Source organism: Triturus cristatus, chromosome 2_1, assembly GCF_964204655.1.
Source record: "Triturus cristatus chromosome 2_1, aTriCri1.1, whole genome shotgun sequence".
NCBI classification, from domain to species: domain Eukaryota; kingdom Metazoa; phylum Chordata; class Amphibia; order Caudata; family Salamandridae; genus Triturus; species Triturus cristatus.
Window position 1 is genome coordinate 269,831,997 of NC_140581.1, and position 25,606 is coordinate 269,857,602.

The 25,606-nt window shown below is 44.0% G+C and overlaps 1 protein-coding gene across 1 annotated transcript in view; it reads left to right on the plus strand.

The window, feature by feature from the left end:
• LOC146864085 (UDP-glycosyltransferase 3A1-like) overlaps positions 1 to 25,606 on the plus strand; it is a 282,339-nt gene that overhangs the window by 188,815 nt on the left and 67,918 nt on the right. Inside the window, exon 4 of the mRNA XM_085640711.1 lies at positions 4,380 to 4,905. Coding sequence (XP_085496837.1) covers positions 4,380 to 4,905 — 526 coding nt within the window. The remainder of the gene's footprint in view (positions 1 to 4,379; positions 4,906 to 25,606) is intronic.

A 25,606-nucleotide genomic window follows, 5' to 3' on the forward strand; every position in this document is an offset into this window, starting at 1 on the left:
TACATTTAGCTCTATAGATATTAAGCATGGCGTCAGTCGGTTTAGCCCAGAGTCTCTGTGCAAAACCAAGGAGAGCTGCTGTTGATCTTTCCATAGCATGCTTTTTTGCTTTCATTTGCAGTACCAATGAGCCCCTCTCATCAAACAGAAGGCCTAAATATGTAAATGAGATCACCCTTGTTATTTCCGTTCTTTCACTGTAGAACGATTTTGACTTTTTGGGTCTGTAGCCCATAATCATGGTGTGCGATTTGGGAATGTTAACACTTGCATCCAGAGAACTCATGAAGACCACAAAAGAATCCAGTAGACTCTGAAGCCCCACATCTGTACGTGCTATTAAAAATGCATCATCTGCATATAAAAGAGCGGGGATCAACCGAACCCCCGCTCGGGGATATCTTGGCAAGGTGAGCACAGGGCGGTTTCAAGATTATTTATGTATAAAGTAAAGTGAAGGGGAACTAAAATGCAGCCCTCTCTGACTCCTCTTCCAATTTGAATGCGCTCAGTTTGGTTACCCCTCTAGTCAAATCTCACCCTCACAGAAAGGTCCTTATGCATGTATGTCCGCCAGAATATTTACTTTACAACAATCCATTTCCATGGCCATTAATAGAACCCATAATTTCGATCTATTAACTTGATCGAATGCCGAGGACAGGTCCATAAAGGCCAGATTTAATGTTTTAGCCACTGTGTATTTTCCAGCTGTTAGTTTACTGAGAATCACTCTCTCTAATACCTTCACAGAGGAGTCGATTAGATATATGGGTCTATAGCATTGTGGATCATCTCTCTGCCCTTTATTGAAAACCGGTATGATGGTAGATTGTGACCACGACCTCGGAAAACCATGCTGACTAGCGACATTAAAAACATGAGTTAATACTTTTGACCATGGTACCGCATTCATTTTATATAGGTCTGCCGGAACCCCACCCCGACCTGGATTCATTGCTAGTCATCAGCATTATTGCCACCCCTACTTCCTCCTTGTCCCTCTCATCAAACAGAACCCTGAAATATGTAAATGAGGTCACCCTTGTTATTTCCGTTCTCTCCACAACACGCCACTCCACAGTACAACACTCCACTCCATTCTATGACACTCCACGCCACAACACTCTACGCCTTTCCACTGTAAGGCACTCTACAACACACCACTCTATGACACACCACTTCACTTTACTCTACTCTATGCCACTCTACTTTACACCACTCCAATATACAACACTCTACTTCACTCTATGCCCCTGTGCTCTATACCACTCTAGTACACTGTACCTGTAGACCTGCCACACCACTCCAATCTGTGGCACAGCACTCCACTCTACAACACAGCACTCCACTCTGACACTGCACTCCAGGACACTCCACGCTTTTCCAGTGTACCAATCACCACTCTATTATACACTACGCCTCTCCACTCCACACCACTCCACTCCACTCTGTGCCCTTCGACTGTATCCCACTCCACAGTAGGCCATTCCACTGTAGGCCCCTCTACTGTATGCCACTCCACGACACTCTGCGCCACAATACTCTACTACGCAGCACTCTATGTCCTAACAATGTAAGACACTCCACTCTACACCATAATACTCTGTGCCACTCAACTGTTCTCCATTGTACCAATCTATGACCTACCACACCATACCACTTCAGTCTGTGACACGCCACTCCACAGTATGACACGCCACTCCACTCTACGACATGCCACTCCAGTCTATGGCACTCCACTTTAAATCCCTCCAGTCTAAGAAACTCTACGACTCACCACTCTATGACACCTCACTCCACTCTACTGTAAGACATGCCAATACACTTTACATCACTGCACTCTAGTCTACAGCATGCCACTCCACTTTACACCACTTCACTCTACACAATTCAACTTTATGCCACTCCACTCTTCACCTCTCCACTTTAAGCCATGACACTTTACAACACTCCACTATATGCCACTCCACACTATGAAACTACACTGTACGACACTACATTTATGACACTCTCCTTCACTGTACTCTACAAGACTACACTCAATGACACTCCACTCTATGATTTAAATTTTTTTTTTAATAGCTTCAAAATTCACTGAGAAAAAAAGATGAAAGATTTATAGTTAGTAAAACTTCATTTATTATTTGTATACAAAACAAAGTACACAAACTTTATAAATTCTAAAGTTATAGGTATAACTTACATTTATAATTTGTGCCTTACAAAAACCGTACTATAGCTCGAAGTTCTCCATACATAGTGTTGTGAACTCACTAGATACCTGAAAAATTCTGACTCGTCTTTCACATCCACATCATATTACATCACTTGTGGCATTTTTAATCATACCATTAATCATAGCATTCATAAGAACAGTCATTACATCTGAAATGACATAATTTATGTGAAGACTTTGCATAACCTTCTAGTTATTAAATGGGTGGATATGGTTCCTTAATTAATTTATATTGAATAAATGGGACTTATCAATTATAACTAAATTAGAACACAACTATAATGTATACTAATTTAATAAATGTTTTGTATTTTATGATTTTTATTGATAGCAAGTTAATTAATTTTGAGTTCTTTCCTAGAATCATTTCTACATGTTTATGCTGTGCGGTGACAGGAGCACATGTGTAAACACATTGTAGAGTATGGTACGCAGCCCCTTTAGTACATGGCATTCTTTAGTTAGGATACTTAATAAATTCGGTTTAAATATGTATATTGGGACAGAAATGTGGGTCCTCTCCTGCTCAGATCCAAGACTACCCGAAGAGGGCTAAATGTTACCTTACAGGCAAATCTGTCTAAATACACCTTGAATACTCTATTGCGTAGAACAATTAATGTTCATGTTATTCTTACAGTATTTGAGTGTGGTAGCGGATGTTACATAGTTTTAAGATGACAATGTTTGATGTCCATTTGCGTGTATAAATGTTCCATGAATGATTATTTTAAAACTTGTCAATGTATGCTGAGACCCGTGAAGCAAATCATTTTAAAGCTATTTCTATTAGAATCTCTCATCATTTCACCGTGCAACCAAAATTCAACAGTAACATGATATACTGTACTTTGACGTTCTAAGTATTTGTTGGAGATAGTAGGGCATTACATTTACCCAGCCTCCCAACTGCTCCACTGCACCTTCCCTAAGCCAACTACTGTCTCTAGACTGTCTCTGGACTCCCTGACCACCCATCTACCCCAATACTATATGTTCCATGCTGTAAAGAACCCTGTGCACTGCACTGAGACTCACTGGCACATGCATCAACGTAGGCTTTAGCGATTCCTTAATTGCGATAATTAAGGACTCGCAATTAAGGAATCGCAAAAGCCTATGCATGTAGGAATCGCTATAAAAATAGCGATTCCTACACATTCCTTAATTGCGACTCGCAAATTGCGAATCGCAATTAAGGAATGCCATCCCATTCATTCCTATGGGCCTCCTGGCCCATAGGAATGATTTGGAGATTGCATGAGCAATTTGCGAGTACCAGTAGGTACTCGCAAATAGCTCATGCAATTTCAAAGGTGCAAGGGTGTCAAAATTACACCCTATTGCACCCCTGAAATAGATCTGTGCACATATGTTGCACACACACATGCCCTAAGGGCATGTGTGTGCGCAACATGAAACTTTGAAAAATGCACAGAGTGCATTTTTCAAAGTTTTTGCAAATTACCATGAAGTTCAACTATATGGTAATTTGCTCCCCCTATTAGCGAAATCGCAATTTTTGTTTTACTTTAATGCATTGCATTTAAGGAATCTCAATTTGGGATTCCTTAAATGCAATTGCAATTTAAGTAATCGCAATTGAGAGATTCCTTAAATTGCGATTTTTACATTTGGGATGATGCATCCCAAATGCAAAAATACCGGTCGCAAAGGGGCAGATTCTGAGAATCTGCCCGTTTGAGACCGTTTTTTCTTTGATGCATGTGCCTGTCAGGGCCTGATTTAAAATATATCTTCAACCATGTTACTCGTGCCATTGGATGTAATCACTTCTAAAATGGCAAACAGCATATCCGTCATGTTTGTGATGAAGTAACCACTCCGCTGAAATCTATATCAGGCCCTATACCCCGATTACCTCTAATACATCATGAAAGTTTGTATGAACGTTGAGCAGCATGTAAATCCCTTTGTATAGTAAAGCACCCCAATGAGCACCAGGTTTGAGTGAACACTACCTGAATACAATGAAAAAGAGTGTTTCATTAGCTTTATCGATATATGTACACTGTATTTGCATGGCAGGTTAACACTTATAAGAAAATTGAGTATCTTGAGCCAAAGTGACTACCAGGAGATTGTATGTTTCTTATTTCTTGATTTTTATTCCATCTAGATATGATTATCTGAGGCTTATGGGCCACTTTGCAAGCCAGTGCAACATCCTGCTGAACCAATCAGAAATCTTCAACTCCCTCCAAACTGAGAAACCTGACATTGTAATAGTTGATAGCTATAATCCTTGCTGTTTCCTGTTTGTAGAAAAACTGGGATTGCCCTTTGTTTCTTTCTTTCCCTCAATATTTGCGGGTGCCCAAAAAATTGGCATCCCAAGTCCTCTGTCCTACGTTCCAGTGTATAAGTCATGTTTAACTGATCGAATGGACTTCTGGGGGAGCGTGAAGAACGTCATCATGTATGTTACCTCAAAAATGTTCGATCATCTAATACATAGAAAGTTTGACAAAGTTATCGATGACCATTTCCAAGAAGGAGCCAAACCAGTTCTTTCTGAGCTCTACCAAAAAACAGAACTCTGGATGTATAACACAGACTTTTCCATTGAATTTGCACGCCCTCTTCTTCCAAACACCATTTATATTGGAGGGATACTGGCAAGGCCTGCAAAACCAGTTTCTCAGGTGAGTCACTTGCATAGGTTTTTACTATGAACCTTTCCACCATCGACACAAAGCATATTATTCATTAATTACATTGTTGGATTATGGACAATATGCATCACGACATTCCTCTATTTATTTCAGATTTCATATACAGTATTTTGTACGAGGTTAGATGTTTCAATACTATTAATGAGTCTTTTTTTCTTTATACCTGAGATGGAAGATATATGATATAGAAGCATTATTGTAGAGTGTGGGATACATAGTGACTAAGAGAGAGAGAGAGAGAGAGAGCTGTTTCAATTCTGTGGACCCCCAGTGTATCACTACTGAAAACCAGAGACCCTAGCCTTACCATTTTTTATACTTTAAATCTCAAAACAGTGAACACAATACAGAAAAAAAGAAAAGAGTAGCTCAACAAAAACACACATTATGAAATGTTTTTATTTAATTAACAAAAAATATGCAAAAATCTAAATTTAAATTCAGTGGGAAGGTTGGAGCTTTTCAGAATTTGGTTTAATTTCTAAAAGACTAAGCAATATATTAGATTCCTTATGTATGATGTCTACGAATACCAGTGCTTCATTTGAGGCCACCAATCTTTTATACAACGGTAGGTTTGCTGTACTGTAGCGCTGGCATGAATCAAGATAAGGATACCAATTTAATTTTGCCCTCCAAATTTCACATTCGTTGACATTTACACACTGTTTCAAAATTTTGAATCTTACATATTCTCTTTTTATGCATTTATACTGTGAGAAAGTGCCTCTTCTTGCAAGATCACCCTATGTTTTTTGCTCACTGATTGTGCTGTTTTTTCAACTCTTCATACGTGGGCCCAGCTGTCCAGGCCCATATATACTCTGTCTTCAAAAATATAGTCAAGTTACCTAATCTCCAGTTGACAAATTTAGCCTTATGGTAAGGCTGTAGTATTTGGTGCAGGAAAATACACCAAGTCATGGAAAGTTAAATGTCTCGTGGAGAATACAGCATATACTGTGCCATCCAATAGAGTGAAGAAACCCTGGCTTCAGGCTTACCTGTGTAGGCTGTAGCTTATAAACCTGCAGGCAAACCTGACATAATAACCCTTTTTAAAAGAAAAGGACCCTACTTTTAAATATTAAACATGTTACCCCTAAGTAGGCCTTGTAGCACACAAGGTAAAGTGTCTATTATTTAAAAGTGGTTAATGCAAAAGTTTAATGTAGGCATGTACTTACAGGTGGCTAGCCACCAAACATGATTAAACCGCTATTTTTGATATTATTGAAATCCAAATCATAAGTGAAGCTGGATTTTTAAGTAACATTTTCGACGGTTACACTTGCACTGCATAAGCCTCCAAGGGCTTATTACCTCAGACTTGGAAAATGTTGGACTTCTAAGAACCCCAGAGCTTCTGCTGGACCTGGCAGCAACAATGTCTGATTTTGAGAGGACTTTTTACATCTCCATCTAAATTTATTTCCAGGCTATGGCCCAGGGCAGCAGAGTAAATTACTTTTTAGCCCTGGTGGAGGGAACGTCCACCAAATTTATAAATGACTACCAAAGCTGGCAGCCATTTATAAAGCATTGGCAGGACCTGTGTCACGGCAGTCAGTTGAAGTCAATACATTTCTCTCTTTGGTACATGGATCTACCAGCAGGATGGAGTCCTGTGCCAAACAGTTTTCTTTCTTTTTTTTTTTTTTATAATTCTTTTTATTAAACATCATCGACAAAATTCTCCATTGACATTCACGAGCAAGAGACAATACAAATTCCGAATTTCCATTGTGGAAAACAGTAAATCAAGTCACATTTTACAATGTAAAACAAATCAAGGGGTCTCAAGAGTCTCAGATTCCTGCAAGGGAGTCGGTGGAGTACAGATATCACCTCTGTAGTGGTTTCATGGCCCCCATACTCTATTCCATTTCCCAGGGCACCCTCTTGCAACATAGAACGACTTCTCCCTGAACATACACCAATCTAGGTCTTCCTCCCACTCTCCCAGTGTAGGTGACTGACGGCCCCCCCATTGCTGTGCAATATTCCTTTTCGCAATCATTAATGTCAGAGTTGCCCATTGTGTAGTATAAGAGGTGAGATCTGTAGGCTCCCAAATATTTAGGAGGCATCTGTGTGCCTCGGGCTGCAGGTCAATATTGAGTACCTCCCGTAGAGTGTGATGTATGGCTTGCCAATAAGACTGTATGTGTACACAGTCCCATATGATGTGTATAAATGTGCCGATCTCCCCGCACCCACATCTGCACTCCCCATTTTCTGCTTTGCCCATGCGTACCAAGCCTGGCCCTGTGATGTAAATCCTGTGCAGAATTTTGAGCTGTACCAATCGTAAACTTGCCTGGACTGCTACTTCTCTAGGGGAGGAGACCGCCTCCTGCCAGTCTTCCTCGTCCAGTTCTAAGCCGTCTCTAACCCATTTCTCCTTCAGCGATTGTAATGGAACTTCCATATTAATAATCATTTTTTTGTAGATCAGGGAGATGGTTTTCTCAGGGAGGTGGCCATCGGGTAGTCTGTCCTCCAAGATGGAGGCCTCCGGAAGTGTGGATTTGCTCGTGACATGAGTGAGCAAGGCATGCTGTATTTGAAGATACCGATAATATTCAGTATCCGCCAGGCGGTACTGCTGTTGGAGGGAGGCAAAAGGAAGAATAGTCTCCTTACCCTAGATATCTTGGTCTGTGAGATTCCAATAAGGTCCCATTTATCAAAGCCCTTGGATTGCCACAGGCTTTGCAGCTTCTCAGAGTTCCACAGTGGAGTTGCCAGGGTAAGTCTGCGATCCCTTCCCAGCTGTTTGTTATCCACATGCCAGACATGGACCGAATGTGCAGTCGGTCCTGTGAGAGGGTACCTGCGGGGCCTGGCATAGAGCGCTCTGCTAAATTCCCCCCCTGGGAGTCGCCATCTGTCCATGGCATACCCAGGGTCCTCCGGTCGACCATAAATCCCTTGGTTGATAGCTGCCAAATGGGACGCCCAATAATACTTTCTAATCCCGTCATACCAATTAATGGTCAATTTGGTTAGGGCTATTCGGGGCTTACCGTCCCATAAGAGATCTCTTTGAAGGTTCTCTATTTCTTTGAAGTAAGAACTGGATCCATTGAGTTCTGGAGGGCGTATAGGAAGCGGGGCAGAGGCATCATTTTGAAAAGGACCGCTTTACCTAACAACGAGAGGGGTAGAGACTTCCAGTGCTTGACGTCACTTTTCAGCCTCTGAAAAGGTGGCACCAGGTTGCGGGCAAAGCGGAGCTCCAAGCTCAGCGTGATGAAGATACCGAGATAGCGGAAGCCGTCCGACGCTATCTGTATCGGGCAGCCCCTCGGGAGGTTGGGTGGTTCTCCCTGTAGGACGTAAACCACAGACTTTGACCAATTTATGGGGAATCTGGAGTACCTCCCAAACACCGCGAGAATGTCCAGGAGGCCGATCAAGGATGCTCTTGGGGAGGTCAGATACAGCAGAATGTCATCTGCGTATAACGATATCTTGTCTTCCCAACCCAGGGAACACTGCATCCCGCGAATCACTCGATCTGTACGGATCCATGCCGCCTGGGGCTCCAAAGCTAATGCAAAGAGGAGCGGAGATAGAGGGCACCCCTGGCGCGTGCCACGGCTCAGTTGGAAAGCTGGAGACGTGCGGTTGTTCACAACAACCTGGGCCATGGGGCTGGAGTATAGCAGGCGGGCCCAGCTCTTAAAGATGGGACCAAATCCCAATTTGTCTAGCACGGCGAAGAGATATGGCCATTTGACCATATTGAATGCCATGGTGGCATCTAGGGATACCAATATGGCGGGTTCTAGGATAGTTGGTACTCTGCCCAGAACACCATGCAAGCGGCGTAGATTGAGGGCAGTATTTCGAAGTGGCATGAAGCCTGACTGGTCGGGGTGCAATAGTATATCAAGTACTTTAATCAAGCGCGGAGCTAATAGTTTTGCAAGGATCTTAGGTTCTGCATAAAGCAGCGATATTGGTCTATAGGACGCACAGCTGGTTTTGGATTTTCACTCCTTATGAATGACTACGATATTTGCAACCCGTTGGTCAACGGGGAGCCTCCCCTTGTCTCTGCTCTCTAAGAACATCGAACGGAGGTACAGGGCTATCTTGTCCGGTCTCAATTTGTACAATTCAATTGGAATACCATTGGGACCTGACGCCTTTCCTGAGTTCACCCCCCGTATTGCCTGTGCCACCTCATCGTCTGTGAGAGCAGACTCAAGATATTCACTATTTTCATCTGAGAGGGTAGGAAGTCGGATATCTCTAAGCAGTTAAGCGACCGGAGCGTGTGAAATTGTAGCACTAAACTGAATTTTTAAAAATAAACTAGAATTGCTGTTTTTATTGTGCTAGAAAGAACAAGAAGTTTGCCTATCTGTGGGGTTTTTAAAATTATATTGATTTGTACCTGCTATTTCGCCTCTGCTTCGCCGTCCTACTCCCCGGTCCACCTCGGGTTTTCCCGTTGTAGTGGAGGGAGTATCGGCAATTATTTTCACTTCCCTCTTCCGGATTACAGACCGGAGGGGGAGGAGTCTTGATATCTTTTAAAACTCATGCCCTTTCTCCCACGCAGCGGACGTGCGCAGTTAAGCGACCGGAGCGTGTGAAATTGTAGCGCTAAACTGACTTTTTTAAAAGAAACTAGAATTGCTGTTTTTATTGTGCTAGAAAGAACAAGAAGCTTGCTTATCTGTGGGGTTTTTAAAATTATATTGATTTGTACCTGCTATTTCGCCTCTGCTTCGCCGGCCTACTCCCCGGTCCACCTGGGGTTTTCCCGTTGTAGTGGAGAGAGTATCGGCAATTATTTTCACTTCCCTCTTCCGGATTACAGACCGGAGTGGGCGGAGTCTTGATATCTTTTAAAACTCATGCCCTTTCTCCCGTGCAGCGGACGTGCTCAGCGGGCGCGCTGGCGATGCGCCAAAGGCAAACCCGTCTGCACCCGTCAGCGCCCGGCCGGGACCAGGGGCAACTCCCACTGGCCGTCTACATGGGGAAACAACATCTCTAGTCATACTAGGGGCACAGTACCTTTACTCTCTTAGAGCTGCTCCTACAGATCGATGCCGACACATGCTCTATGTTTTTAATGGTGACACACAGTGTAAAAACTGTGAATTTTCCCTCCAGCGAGTTTCTGAACGGAAAGTAACTAAGGACGTTTCACCTTCTTTAAAGATGTTTCTACTAAATTGTACATCATTCCCAAAACATGCTACTGAACTGTCCTTCTTAATGTCAGATCTTAAACCCGATGTTCTCTTTTTGACAGAGACATGGTTACATACTGAATCAGATCGCATTATTGCTCAAATCCTCCCTCCCAGCTACTCAACCCATAGGGTGGATCGCAAGAGTGGTAGAGGTGGAGGTATAGCTATTTTAGTTAACAATAAATTTAATTGCCGTATTACAGCAGACCCTCTACCAGGTTGTGAAAGTCTTACCTTTGCTATTGAGGTATCCCCGACCAGTACCCTCTCAGGTCTCCTTATCAATCACCCTCCTGGCAATGCTAGACAATTTCTCCATTTAGACGATCCTTCCGATATATCGGCTAATGAGCTGACTAAAAATCTTTTGGCGCTTCAGCTAAGGGAGAAAGTACTGACCCCTACTCACACCAAAGGCCATTTGCTGGACCCTGTCTTTAGTAATTGTATAGAACTGAGGGCAGGTATTCCCATCCCTCTTCCATGGACCGACCATTTTCTGATCCCTTTTCTCTGGGAAATACCTAGTTTATCTCTCCCTCTTAAGACAACCTCGGTACAGGAACGCAACTGGACGAAACTTCCTATGGACCTTTGGAAGCAAGTCCTTGAAAGCACTAAACCTGTTAATGACCCCAACCCTACCCAGGCCCGTGAGAATTTCAGTCTCTGGATTCAGGGGTCATTGGATGCAGTACTACCTAAAAAACTAAAACATATAACCAGCAGACAAAAGACTGCCCCTTGGTTCTCCCCCAAATTAAGAGGGATAAAACAATCCTGCGGAAGGATCGAACGGCAATGGAGGAAAGATTACTCGGTTTCCATTAAAAATGAATACAGAGGAGCTATTAGAAGCTATAAGGCTGAGCTCAGGGCAGCCCAAGCCACATTTTATGAAAACAAGATCATGCTCTCTGCAAACTCCTCCAAGGAAATGTTCCGTATTGTTAAGTCCCTTACAAAAGTACCTGTTAAACTACCCTCACCGGATGGCGCCCTTATTCGCTGTAATAGTTTGGCTATTTTTTTTGCCCAGAAAATTCAATACATTTATCGGTCCTTTCCCAATTCACCTAACCCCATCCCGAGTGCAATCAAACCAGAGACATTATCCCCTACTCAATCTTCTATTGTTAAATTTCCTCTGATTGACACTACTAGTCTGGATTCCATCATAATAAAACTTAAATCTGGCTCCCCCACAGATCCTGTCCCTCTTTAGATTCTCTCATTAGCCATTGAAATCATTTCCCCCACTATTCTTGACCTGGCAAACTCTTCCATTGCCTCTGGCATAGTTCCCTTAACATGGAAATGCGCTATTGTCAAAGCCCTGCTGAAAAGATGTAATTCAAATGCGGATGATTTCTCTAATTACCGACCAATTTCTCTTCTGCCCTGGGTGAGCAAGATTGTGGAGAAGCATATAAATACCATTATGGTGGACTTTTTGGAACACAACCATCTTCTCCATCCCTCCCAGACCGGCTTCTGCCCCCAATTCGAGACTGAGAATGCTCTGCTTGTAGCAATGGAGGAGGCGAGGAGGATCCTGGATCAAGGGGGTAATGCTGCCATCATCCTCCTTGATCTCAGTGCCGCTTTCAACACTGTAAACCATAACATCTTGATCTGTAGACTAAGAGATCTGGGAGTGTCTGGTATAGCTCTCCATTGGTTGCAATCTTTTTTGACTGAACGATCGTTTAGGGTTTTTGAAGGTGAGGTAGTTTCCAACCAGATGCTGTTAAACTGTGGAGTTCCTCAAGGTTCTTCCCTGAGCCCCACATTGTTTAATGTTTATACGAGACCACTGGCAGATGTTATCCATCCATGTGGCTTAAAAATGGTCACCTATGCAGATGACACTCAGTTAGTGGTGGCGTTAAACCACCCTGAGCGATCACCCAGCACTCTAGGCTGCTGCCTAGAAGAGATAGTCAGATGGACGGACCACTCGTGCCTCAAGCTCAATGGGGACAAAACGGAACTTATGCTTTTGGGCAATGTCCCCGCATTTAACTCAGCTTTGTTGTGGCCCAATTGTCTTGGGCCCGCGCCAGCTCCTAAAGAGCAAATTAAGAGTTTGGTAGTATGGCTGGACTGCTCTCACACCTTTAGCCATCAAGCGGTAAAACATTCCACCTCCTGCTTTGGTATACTTAGAATTCTACAAAAGGTCCTCCCTCTCCTCCCTTTTCAAGCCAGAAGGATCATGGCCCAGGCACTTATTCTCTCTCGCCTCGACTACGGCAATGCTCTTTATCTGGGTGCCCCTCACTCAACCATCAATAAGCTCCAGATTGTTCAAAACTGCGCTGCGCGCCTCCTTTTACAGACCCCGCAGCGGCAGTTGGCAAAAACTGCCATTAAGGCCTTACACTGGCTGCCGATCAAAGAGATGATGCAGTTTAAAGCCATGTGCCTTGACCAGAAAGCTTTCTCGAAGACTGGCCCTTCCATCATCCAATCTTTGATCACTCCCTACCAACCTAGAAGGGTTCTCCGATCCACCACTTCCTTCCTCTCTCTCCTCCCCAGAATAAAGAGAGCTAGAAGTGGCGGACCGTCCTTCACGCATAACGCATCAACTCTTTGGAATACTCTCGCTCTTTCTCTTTGACAGGAACCCAATCTGCTTGTCTTCCGGAGGCTTTTAAAAACTTGGCTCTATAAAAACTGGCACTAACTTGCATCTTACTGGTTCTGGCTGCTGGGAGTCCTCAGGGTAGCCATCGCGCTTTATAAATACAATCTCAATCTCAATCAATCAATTCACTATTGTCTTCGTCTGTGTAGTTACCAGGCGAGCAGTAAACCATTTGATAGTAGCCTGCAAATTGGTCAGCTATTACCTGCGGGTCGGTTATGGGAAGGTGTCCTCGCCTTGTAACTCGGGCACCAGACGGGCCGCCCATTCCCTCCTATCCAACCATGCAATTAGCTTCCCCGCCTTATCACCATGTTCATAGATTCTGCTCTGCGTGTCTCTGCCCTGTGTCCTGGATCTGTCCTCAGCTATGCGTTTGAAGTCGTCTTGTTTCAGATTAAGGAGATGTCGTTTTTCGGGTGCCACAGCCCGAGCTAATTCTTCTTCCACTCTCAGTATTTCTTCTTCTGCGCGCACTACCTGCTTTTCTTTTTTTTTCCCGCAATCAGGGATAGGGTTTCCCCATGCATAACTCTTTTGTAGGCTTCCCATAACGTCTGAGCTGAGTCAACAGTCCCCTCATTGTCTTGAAAGTAGTTGTCTGTAGCTTGGGCTATTTTCTTCTGGGTTTCCGGGTCTCTCAGGTACCATGAATTAATGGGGGCTATCTTCCCGGCGCTCATTCTCATTTGACCAAGGACTACCTTCATCCAGACTGGAGAGTGGTCCGAGATGCCTCTACCCAAGTGGCGAACCTCCCGGATATTGAATGCCTGTGCCGCCGGGACTAGGATATAGTCAATACGAGATAGACTATGGTGGGCTCCCGACAAGAACGTGTATTGGGTCCTGTCTGGATTATGTATGCTCCAACCATCCACCAGTCCCATGGACTCTTGAAAGTCCAGTAGCCACTTCTGTGGGGTCTGATTTCCCACGGTGGAAAACGATCAAGCGTTCCAGACAGCACTCCGTTAAAATCTCCTCCTATCACTAGGAGGCCTACAGGTAGTGACAAGAGTATAGCACCCAGGTCTTTGAATGCATCGTTCTGAAGGCCGGGGGGAACATACACTGAAACAAATGTGGCCGTCTTGCCCTCCCACATATCTGAGACCCCGATATATCTACCCCGTGCGTCAGACCGTGTGGCTTGTACAGTGAATGGGAACGAGTTTTTGGTTAATATGCCCACCTCTCGCGACCCCATAGTGAAGCCCGCATGTGCCACCAACCTATATCCTCCCTTGTTCAGAGCCTGGCATGTGTTCCCAATAAGGTGTGTTTCCTGTAGGAGTATGATGTCTGGGGCCTGTCGCCTGATGTATTGGTTGACCATGCCACGTTTGATTTTGTCATCCAGTCCGTTTACATTCCAGCTGAGGACTCTAGCCCCTATATCCCTCTGTGTACCCATCTATATTGAGGCATAGAAGCCGCTCCTGCTCGGTGGCCCATGTTGGTGTTGTCGAAAGAACAAACTCTACGTACATTTCAAACCTTGAAAACAATGTCGATAAAACAATTACCCTGTACAAATGAAAATTCTCAAACTTTAACACCCATACCCAACTACCCCCTCCCTGCACCCATGCCCACCGGGCTTCAAACTGCCCATGATGCAACTTGCAGAGTGCTTGTCGCCCACACATGTTAACTAAAAGTAGTAAAGTGGGGTGCGTGGTGCCGCCCCCCCTCCCTATCACGGTTATCGTTACAATAGATGCCCCCCAAATGGGAGGCAGCAATCTACATGGATCAAGAAAGCTTTACGCAATTTGTAGTGCCCCTAAGCAGGCCCTAAGACTCCACTAGTGTCTAACAGATACTCTCATCAACATCATTGTCAATTAAGTCCATTGGCCCATGACCACCCCAACTCAGTACATTACCCCTAGCCAGGTGCTGCCTGTCAGTCAGCGTCTTTCCAACCAGTCAGCTGTTGCTTCCGGGTGTTCAAAGAACCAGGCCCTATCATCTGCCTCCACACGCAGCCTGGCTAGGAAAAGCATGGCATACTTGTATCCTTTGTCCCTTAGCGTTTTCTTGATTCTGAGGAAGGAGCATCTTTGTCTCTGAACCCTCTGGGTAAAGTCCGGAAAGAAAGTTATTTCCGCATTGTCGTACCTGAGTGGAGGTCCCGCTCTGGCATACTGAAGAATCACATCCCGATCTCTGAAGTTTAAGACTCTGGCCATGATAGGACGCGGAGGGGCCCCCGGTTTCGGACGACCTCCAGGAACTCTATGGGCTCTTTCAAACACGAAGAATTTCCCAAGCCCCTTGGGTTGCAGGTGCTTAAGGATGAAGTCTTCTACAAAAAGATCAGTGGCTTGTCCCTCCGATTTCTCCGGGACCCCTAAAATACGGACATTATTGCACCACAGCTGCCCTTTGTAGTCATCTAGTTTGGTTTCCACATACTTCCGAAAAGTCTGGAGTTCTTTGATGTCAATTTGCAGCTGGGAAGTATCCTCCACCAGGCTTGCCGTTGTGAGCTCCACCTGCTTAACTCTCTCACTATTTTTGTTGTGGTATGCCCTGAGCAAATTAACTTCCACCGTAAGCGTGTCCATCTTGTGTTCCAGGGACGTCTTAATCCCTGCGGTTGCTGCCATTATGTCTTTGAGTGTAGGCTCCAGATCTGTGTCAGATTGAACTCCGCCACTTTTGCCCGCGGGTGAAGACTCAGGCAGCGAGGTTTTGGGGAGAGTATTGCGGTCCAGCCTGTTCTGCTGCACTGACTTGCTGCCCCTCGATGATGCCATTACATCACGTCTCTCTACCTTGGTTGTGTCAGTATGGATGGGCGATTGCCAGGTCCAGAAGCGGGGGTCACACCAGGCAGTGGGGCCAACACCCACCCTCAGCTTGAAGTCAGGGGCAATCTACCAGGATGGAGATGCAATTCGAGGAGAGCGAGATTAGTATTTGCAGCAAGAACCTGTGATGATGTGTAGCTATGCGTATTTCTCCATGGGACACTGGTTCTGGCACTCAGTGGGGCTCAAAATGGAGCAGCAGCACAATCTGGTGTTCTCCAGTAAAGTCAATAGTTGCAGACCCCCGCAATCGTGACACGCCGCGGAACATAGCAGGTCGATACTCCTGTGAGATTCTTCACCCCCTTAGTGTAGTGTCACCGTGCAGTTGAGGGAACGTGCAGTCACGAAGCCCTTTCGGTGACTACAATAGACTTATCGCCGGGATCAAAGGTCCGTTGGTCTTCCGCATGGGTTCCGCCACGGGCAGATTAAGTATCTCTCCAGCCGCTGTTGACCTGCGCCTCCGCGGGCCCCCCGCTAGCCCCCAGTCATTTATTCAAGGCCAGGCAGGGTCCGATGTCTAGATACATTAGGGGAATTTGATGTCTTGGCTGTCAGGCAAATTATGGGGTACCCAGCTCTGCCTCAGAGCTCTCGCCCGGTCTAGATTTTCTCTGCTCCGGCGAGGTCTGTGATATGGCGAGCAGGTATCGGGTTCAAGGCCGGCTCTATCCCTTGAGTCGGAGGGGGCCCTCAAAGTCGGCCCGTAGCCTGGTCAAGTCGCCGTTCTGGTCCCGTGGGCCCGGTTCTCACCCACCGAATGCCCCGAGGCTAATCAGGGCCAAGCTCCAACGCCTCCGATCCCAGGTGCACAGTAGAGCAGCGGATCCTCGTCTCCGCCCTCGCGTCTGGTCCCGGCCTCCCCCGTCACAGCGGATCGCTGATTCGAGCGGCAGATGTTGGTTCGGGCCAGGGGGACCCCCGACGGCCCCCTGCCGCCAGCATGGGCCGCCGATCGGCTGCAGTTGTTGGGAAGGTCCGAGGAGTAGGGTCCGCCGGACTCACCGTCAGCTCACCCCTCCACGCGAGTCCCCGGCGTTCCCGTTATGTAAAGGCCACGGTCAATCCTGCTCTCGGATCTGAATCAGCAGTGCTTCTCTGAGTTCCGATGCTTCGGGATCAGATCACAGAAGCTTCCGACAAAGAATTTCCTCTTCAGGCCCACGGATAATTGTAGCGGATAGGTAAAGGGAGAAGGGAAGTCGCGGAGCTACACTAAGCTGCGGCCACCGCGCTTCACAGCTCGGCCACGCCCCCGAACAGTTTTCTTTTTTAATTATTTTTTATCCCAGAATGAGATTGTTTTTTAAAATAAAACAGACAGTGCTCCCCTCGCCATGGGAGTCCTCTCCCATGGCAAGGAGTACATTTTGCAGTTTTAACTGTGCCTTACTGCCAGGATATTACGGGCAGTGAAAACTGACCAAAAATTCCACCTATCTAAATCAGGTTGGCGAAATTACTGGTCTACCTCCGACGGCTCTTACTACACAGGGCTGTCAGAGGAGTTTAATCACAGCAGAGACAGCGTAGTCTCTTCCTGATTAAACCTATGGTCTGTCCGCATCTAAATCGGGCAGGCGATCCATTATCTTGGGAGTAAGCATACTCTGTCGCTGTTACAATGGAGTATTGTTAGACCTGGCATCATTGGCGTGGGTTTCCCCTGTATTTTGCCTTTGCCTCCTCAGTTTTTGCTGTGTGTTGGACTTCGTTTTGCTGGTCTAGATGCTTTAGGCACTTTGCCACTGCTGTTCAGTACCAAAGTGCAAGTGCTCCCTTTTTCAATTGTTGTTATGGATTGGTGTTCCCATGATTGGTCTTTTTGGTTTATTGTTAAGTCCCTAGTACAGTGCACTGTGTTTGCCCAGGGCCTGTAAACCAAATGTTGCAAGTAGGCTTGCAGCACTGATTGTGCCACCCACACAAGAGGCCTTGCAACAAGTGCTCAGGCCTGCCATTGCTGTGCCTGTGCGCAGTCTTACACTGCCATGTTGTCCTGGCAAGTGCATCCACTTGCCAGGCACCAACCTTCCATTTTCTTACATGTGAGTCACCCCTAAGGTAGGCACAAGCTACCCCTGTGGGCAGGGTGCAGTGTATGGAAAAGGTAGGACATGCTCTGATGTGTGTGGCATGTCCTGATAGTGATATACTGCCCATTGTGTTTTTCGCCACTGTAAGGCTATCTGTCCCCATAGGGTAGAATGTGAGTTTATTTATAACATCGTATAAATATAACTCCGCATTGGCACAAGATAGAAAGATGGAGTTTGATATGCCTGAACTCAGAACATTAAGATGCATCTTTTAGTGAGGGTGATTTTTACATTCTGGGTTTGAAAATATCACTTTTAGAAAGTAGGTATTCTCTTGCCTAACCATCCAAAGTGCCTCTACTAGGTTGTGTATTGACTGTCTGGCTTTGGAGTGACAGTGGCTGGGGATGTGCATTCTGTTCAGACAGCCACTTGGGGGAGTTAGGTGTGTCCTGCCTTTCCAGGGTGAGTCAGGCTGGACTGAGTAGACCAGGGCTGCATTCAGAGCAGGGGGAGGAGATTTTTCACACATGAATGAGCCTGTTCTGCCAAGGACAAGGCTGTCTCTACCTCCTGCCAGGATGCTGCACCAGTGAGAACAAAACTGGTTTTAGTTGGACAAAGACACTCTCTGCCTCCAGAGAAAAAATTATTTAGTATTATAAAAAGAGGGGAACAGACCCTAGAATCTTAGATTACTTCTCGGAATCAAGAGGAACCTTTGCCAAGGAGAAGATCTGAAGGAATACTGCCCATGTGCCGTTTGCTGTCTGGGGTTGGCTACTTTCTGCCAAGGAAAGGGAAAAGGACTTTTCTGTTTGCTGTTGATCCTGCTTGAGGAAGATCTCCAAGGGTTTGAAGAAGAGCTTGCCTCCTGTTTTGAAGTCTCATGGACACAAAGACTTCACCCCCAGCTCCTCGGAACTTCCTTGCTGGGAGTTCTAACTGGCCAAGAGGTGCCTGTAGCTGTTCTGCGCCGCTGGAGGTTGTTCTGGCAATGCAACCATGAGAAGTGTGACGCATCCGTACTTGTTTACGACGCATCGTTGAAGAAACCGACAAAGCGCCTGCCCGGGGCTTGAGAAATCAGTGCATGCTGCACTGAGTGCACTAGTCTCCAAAGTCTGAGATCACCACACCTATTCCGACGCAAGCCCTGCTGTGTGGCTGCAAGAACCCATGCATCATCCTAGATTGTTGCATCGCATCGAAGCGCCACGTCTGCCGCATCATTGAGGGACGCAATAAGAAACCGATGCATCACCTCCCCATGCAGTTAGAAACCGACGATTCCCCTCCTCTCCGGTAAGGAACCAACGCATCACCTCCCCTGCGCAGCACCTCGCCCGGAGCAAGGGACCAATGCATCTCCTTCTCTGAGTGTGCGACGCATGCAAGTTACTTTGCGTGAAAAGTGTTGCATCTGCAATTTGCTTTGAACTGAATTATTTCTATCATTTGAAAGTCATATTTTTATTAGTGTATTGTGTATTTTTGTCGTTTTGGTCTTGTTTTGGTTTAGATAAAGATTACTTATTTTTCTAAACTGGTGTGGTGTCCATTTGTAGTGTTTTCGCTGTATTACTGTAGGTCTTAACTAATGGTTTACACACTGCCTCTTAGATAATCCTGTCTGCTCATGCCAAGCTACCAAGGTAGAAGTGTATCCCCCTTACCCTGACTAGGAAGAAGGGTCCCTACTTGGACAAGGGTAACTACCCTAACGGCTAAGGCGCTCGACCTCGGACCTGGGGAACTGGGTTCGAGTCTCGGTAATGACGCTGAACATCCTGTGATTCTGGGCAAATCACTTAATCCCCCCGTGCCTAACAAAAGATGTGTGTCCACCTGTAACATAACTGGTGCTATGTAAAGCGCTCTGATACCTGATTGGATTCGGGTCAAGTTCGCGCTATACAAAACTCTGCAAAAAAAAACTAGTGATCCCCATTTCTAACAAGTATGCTTCCCATCAAGATATAAATCAGGCCCTAAATCTGATAGTTGAAATATTGACCAGGCTAAGGCATGAAAAGTATTTACCCAATGCTGGACTTCAGCAGCAGTGAAATTCGTTTTTCTCACCAAAATCATCGGTTTGAGCAGGACCTCTTCCAGCAGTTATCTGGCTTTCAGTGGACTTCGATGGACACGCAAATCTCTTTATGGGACAGTACAACAGGATACGTGTCTGGAACGATTACCTTTATAATGCTCAGGATAATATTATTTTCTGGGAAAGGTACATTGATGATATTCTTTTAATCTGGAATGGTAAAATCCTTAAGAAACAGAAGTATTTTCTCAATGATAACAATTTCAGTGTAAAATTGATATTGGAGCATAGCTATAATAGTATTGATTTTTGGATGTTGGTCTATTTGTAAGCCAAAATAGGTTACTAAGTTGAATAAATAGAAAAACTAAAACTACTGCATGTCATGGTGTGGTCTGTGCAACTTCTAGCCATCCATGACATGGAATTATTAATATTCCTTATGGTGAGCTTTATAGAGCAAGAAGAAATTATAGTACATTAGAAACGTATAAAGGAGAAATTCCAGATAACTCTTAGAAGATTCTTGGAAAGATGATTCTTAGAAACAACGCAATTAAAGTCTAAATACAGAGCAGATAAAACAAATAGACAACCTACTGACCGAAAAAACATACCCCACTGATACGAGTGAACTTCCATTACAGTTCATCCCAACATACTTCATTAAAAGTGCTAAATTGATCTCTATTTTGAATAAACACTGGCAGTTACCTAAATTATTTTCTAGCTATCAGACAAAGGCGGAAACCACTTGGTTACCCTCACAACATGTGGGATTTTATAAATAAGGACATTGTACTTGTTTTAGCTGCACTTTAAATAAATGCACCGCCTTTAGTGGGCATGAAGTTACAAAAAACCTAGTTTCAACTCCATTATAAATGTCAACACAACATATTTATATACATTATTTACTTTGTATGTGGTAGAATGTATGTAGGCTCAACTGAAAGACCCATTAAAACATGAGTGAAGGAACATATAAGACTATCAGCGTAAAATATGAAACATATCCTTTAGATATTATCTTTGGGACAGTACATCAAAATCAGGACCTTAGTAAAAATGTAATTGTTGGAGCTCACACATGTACTTTGTAATAGAAGGTGAGAAGATAGAGTCCCTGCGCTGAGAAAATAAATGTGAAACCAAATGGATTGATATTCTTAAATGTACTAGTCATGGACTATACACCGACAGAGAATGACATACCTACATGGGGGACTAAATGAATAATACTAAGTCCTAATGACCAAATTGCTCCTCAAGTAGAATTCTTCTATAGTAGTATGATAATCAATCTAGCACAAGGTGTAAATGTTAAAGGTTTGACTCCTGTGTAGTATATTTGGAATATCATGTTTCCTATGACTGTGTCTTTTTTTTTATATCCAACACGCAATTAGCTATATAAATATGTAAACTCTAAGTTATGTTTCTTTCAGCTTTTCTAGAAACAGTCTGTCAGTTATTAATTTGTAATGCAATAGCCATTTGTTGTGCCCTCGGAATGCACTACCAGGGTTTCCCATAACACCATACGTTCTGCCTGTGATGCTGTAATTTTCTAAAACGTCATTTTTTCAAAATGTCATTGGTTGCCACAGAGCTCTGTATTGCAAAGGTTTATTTATTTCTTCTTTTATTTTTAGAGTTTTCTATAGCGCGAACCAGACCCAAAGTACGGTATCAGAGTGCTTTACATAAAAAGCAAGGTGTAAAACATATTAGTGAAAAACATTGTATGCAAAAACATAGCATAAAAGCAGCATATAGGAAAAGGGTCCAGGTGAATAGTAGCAGTGGGAATTGTTCTGAAACAATAAAAACAAGATCGAGTTCGTGTTGGTCTTCGCTTCGCGGTCTCGCTGACTCGGGAGTAGAGGATTTTAGGAGGTTGTATAGCTGGGGTCGTAATTGTGCAGATTTAAAGTAGGAATTTGCTCATCAAGAATAATTGAGGCGAAGAGGAGATTTTTCTGATGTATGGCGAGTTCCATATTCTTGGCGCTGCTCCGGAAAATGCTCTGTTGGAGGTTTTAGTCTTGTTGAAACATGAAGGTTTCAGAAGTAGATTGTCTGCGCTCCTAGAGTGTCTGTTTCCTCCCGATAAGGTACGTTTTTGGGCTAGGTACTGGGGGGTGTTGTGGTGTAGCGCCTTGTGAGTGATACAAGCCATCTTTAGGTGGATTCGAGCTTCATAGGGTAGCCTGTTGAGGGCCTTTAGGTGTGGTGATATGTGGTGATATTTCCTAGATCCTATTATGATTCTTGCTGCGGCATTGAGACAGGCTTTTCGAGGGGCGGTAGAGATTTTGGGAAGCCCTGAGAGGGTTGTGCATCCGTATTCCAGCCTCGAGATGACTAAGGACTGAACTGTAGTTTTGAGGTCCGATTTCTCGACAAATGGCTGAGATAGCTGAGGTGGAACCGGGCGTTTTTAGCCAACAAGTTGATATGACTTTGTGTGTTAAGGTTCTTATCCAGTGTGATTCCAAGTGATTAGGTGGAGTCTACCTGAGTCAGCGTGCAGTTCAGAGCAGTGATCATTTTGATCCACTCCTTTGTCACCGTGGTGTTATTAGGTGGGGAGATTAAAATAAATTCTGTTTTTTGTGAGTTTAGCTTGAGGATGTTGGTCGTTAGCCATTGGGCGGTCTTTTCGAGAGCTAGATTCATTGTCTTTATCTCTTCAATGGAGGAGATCTTGATGTACAGTTGGGTGTCGTCCGCGTACATGTGGAAGGAGATGTTTGCCTGCTGTAATAGATCGGTAAGTGATTCGACATATAGGTTGAATAGCGTGGGGGATAGGGTAGAGCCTTGTGGAACTCCTAGTAGGTTAGGTGAGGAAGCAGAAATATTTTTGTTGATCGTGTACGATTGTGTTCTGTTTTCCAGTAAGGATTTGAACCATTGAAGAACTTTCCCAGATAAACCCATCCTGTATTCTAGTCTTCTTAGTAGTTTGTCGTGATTGACCGTATCAAAAGCTGATGAGAGGTCGAGTAGGACTAGTAGGCAGGTTTCATTGCAGTCAAGAGCTTGAAGGGCGTCATCTACTATGTGCAGGATGGCTGTTTCTGTGCTATGGTCAAGTCTGAAACCCAATTGGTGGATGTTCAGTAGATTGAAGTTCGTGATGTGTTGGTTTAGTTGAAGCTGAACACATTTTTCTAAGGCTTTAGCTAGCATGGGAATGTTGGTTATTGGTCAGAAGTTGTTGGGGTCGGAGGTGTTAGCTGTGGGTTTTTTTAGGATAGGGGTGACTTGTCCTGTTTTCAGGCAATCCGGGATGTGACCTTGTGCTAGCGAGGCATTGATGATTTTGTTCCAGAGCGGTGCGATGATATGGTAGAGGTGGGGTAGGCAATTTGAGGGGACAGGGTTATTGAAGTGGTTGTTGAGTTTTGTGTTCATTAGAATGTTGGTGATGTCATTCAGATTGTATAGTTTCAAAGTAGACCATTGAGAGTTATTTTTGGGCAGCGGCAGCTCAAGTAGTACAGAATTATCTGCTTGAATGATCATTGGGGTGACTGAGTTAATTGCCGCCGCACTAAGCTCGAGTTGGAGAGAGTTTGTTTTCGTTGTGAAAAATTAGGAAAATTCTTCACTGCTCAGCTGTGATTTCGCTTTTGGGATTGAGGATTTGGCAAATTTGTTAGATTGTTTTTTCGGAATTTCGAAGAGTCTCTTTCGTCTATTTTTAGCCTTGTCTAGTTCTGATCCGAAAAAGTCTTTTTTTGATTGTAGAATGCTTTTATTGTAGGAGTTTCTAGATTTCCGGAGAAGTTTAAGATGGTGGGGGGAAGGATGTTGCCTCTATTTCCGTTCCGTTGATCTAAGTTTGCGTCTCTCTTCATTCAGGGCTCCGCTGAACCATGGGTTTTTGTCTTTGTCCAGAATTCTTTTTAGTTTTGGTGAAGCAGCTTGGTCGAAGACTTTGGTCATCGAGGAGTTATAGAGAGCAGTGAGGTCATTGACGTCTGACATGTTATTGGGGGGGGAGTGAGAGCCTTCTCACATTGGGAGGCTAGGTTGTTCCAATCGATGTTTTATTGCTCTGCTCGCAATATGATCTTTCAAGGTTTGATTTCCCTGTATTATCAACTGCATTTCTTAATGTGATGGAAAGCATCAGTGGTTATTACCCTATTTTTAGGTAGAGCATTCAAGACCTCTTGTATATACTTTAGTATATACCTATATGTGAATGTACTTTGTGGGCTCTGGAGATCAGCCCTAAGACTTGTCTGCTTCCACTTAAGGAACTTATTTTCTGTTCAACTGCCTCTATCTAACTGACTTGATAGAAAACGACCAGTAGGGGTCAATAAAATACCAGAATTGCTTTCTGCTTGTTCAACTGCCTCAACTTAACTGTCTTGATAGAAAACGACCAGTAGAGGTCAGTAAAATACCAGAATTGCTTTCTGCTGAGGGACTTTCTTCTTTTTATTTTCTGGCAACTTCCTCTTTTTAACTTTCTTGATAGAAAATGACCAGCAGAGGTCAGTAAAATACCAGAATCACTTTAGCGTTCTCTAGATTCTAGTCCATAGAAATTGTCTTCCACGAGCACGCGTAGACAATAATATTTTTTTCAAAACTTGTATTTTCAGTGATACGACCCCCGAAGGCCCTGATTTTATATTAAAAACAGAGCTTTGGACTATACCATTTCCCGCTGAAAGGCAATATTTCTCTCCATGTGTTCTCATACCTGGTTTCTTTATGACAATGTGATTTACTGTCTTTATTTCAAGTCTATAAGAGGAAAATTTCCCTAATTATGTGTGTAAGGTTTTAACATTAGAACATAGAATTAGTTGCATAAATTTGCAAAATCCTAGCTTTGTTCTTTTCAGTATTTTAAGGACATGGGCTGCTATTTATCCAAGAGTAGCACAAGGACCATTTGAAGTGCTATCAATATACGCCTCCAGGATTCGATCCCCATGTAGCCTACATCAGTGGGTCTGAACCTGTGGTTTGAGCACCCCTGGGAGTCTAGGAGGCCAACTCAAGAAGTCTGCAAATGTTTTACAAAATTAAATAATATTGAGGTTAAGAAAGTATATTCAAATAAAGAAGCAAATCTTTTTTTATATTTGAAAATGAATTAAACAAAAAAATCAATATTTTAGCATTTGGTTTATATGTGTTTTTGTAATTTTGTGTATTGTTTTTAGGTACAACTCATAGAAATGCTTAGGCCGAGGGATCCGCAGCTTCCAATAATGACTCTTTGAAGTCCCAAGATTCCAGTAATGAACCAGTGGGGGGGGGTCCTCAGAAGTCAAAAGGTTAAGAATTGCTGGCCTCGACCACAAACATTGATGTTGTAATCTTTTGGAACACCATATTTGTTGAAACAACATTGCCCATTCATTACTAATGCAGCTGTAGCACAACTATCTATCTAGCTCATAATATGAACCTCTAGGGTTTTATACTCCTGTAACCGTGACTATGTTTCTCAATGCGGTGTTGTATTGGTCAGACTTCAATAGTTGCTACATTGTTTTGCAAGTTTTCTCGCATTACTAAGAAACTGCCATTCGAAAATTATTATTGATATTGCTAAAAACATTGGGTTTAATGGAAGGGCGTATGCTGCAATCAGTCTTAAAATAGATTTATTTCACTAGCAGCACTAAAGAAACAATAGAGGTTGCTTCTTTCCATTTTATTCTGCTTTATGACAATGCGACATGTATTGTCTTTATTTTCAGCTGGAGGAAAATATTCCATAAATAACGTCACTTTTGATACCAGCAACATGGAGCCAATTAATTAACAGTCTACTCGTTACTTTTTAAATTTTAACGGGCTTTTGTCCTCTCAATCATTGAATCCTTTAATTGAGATCT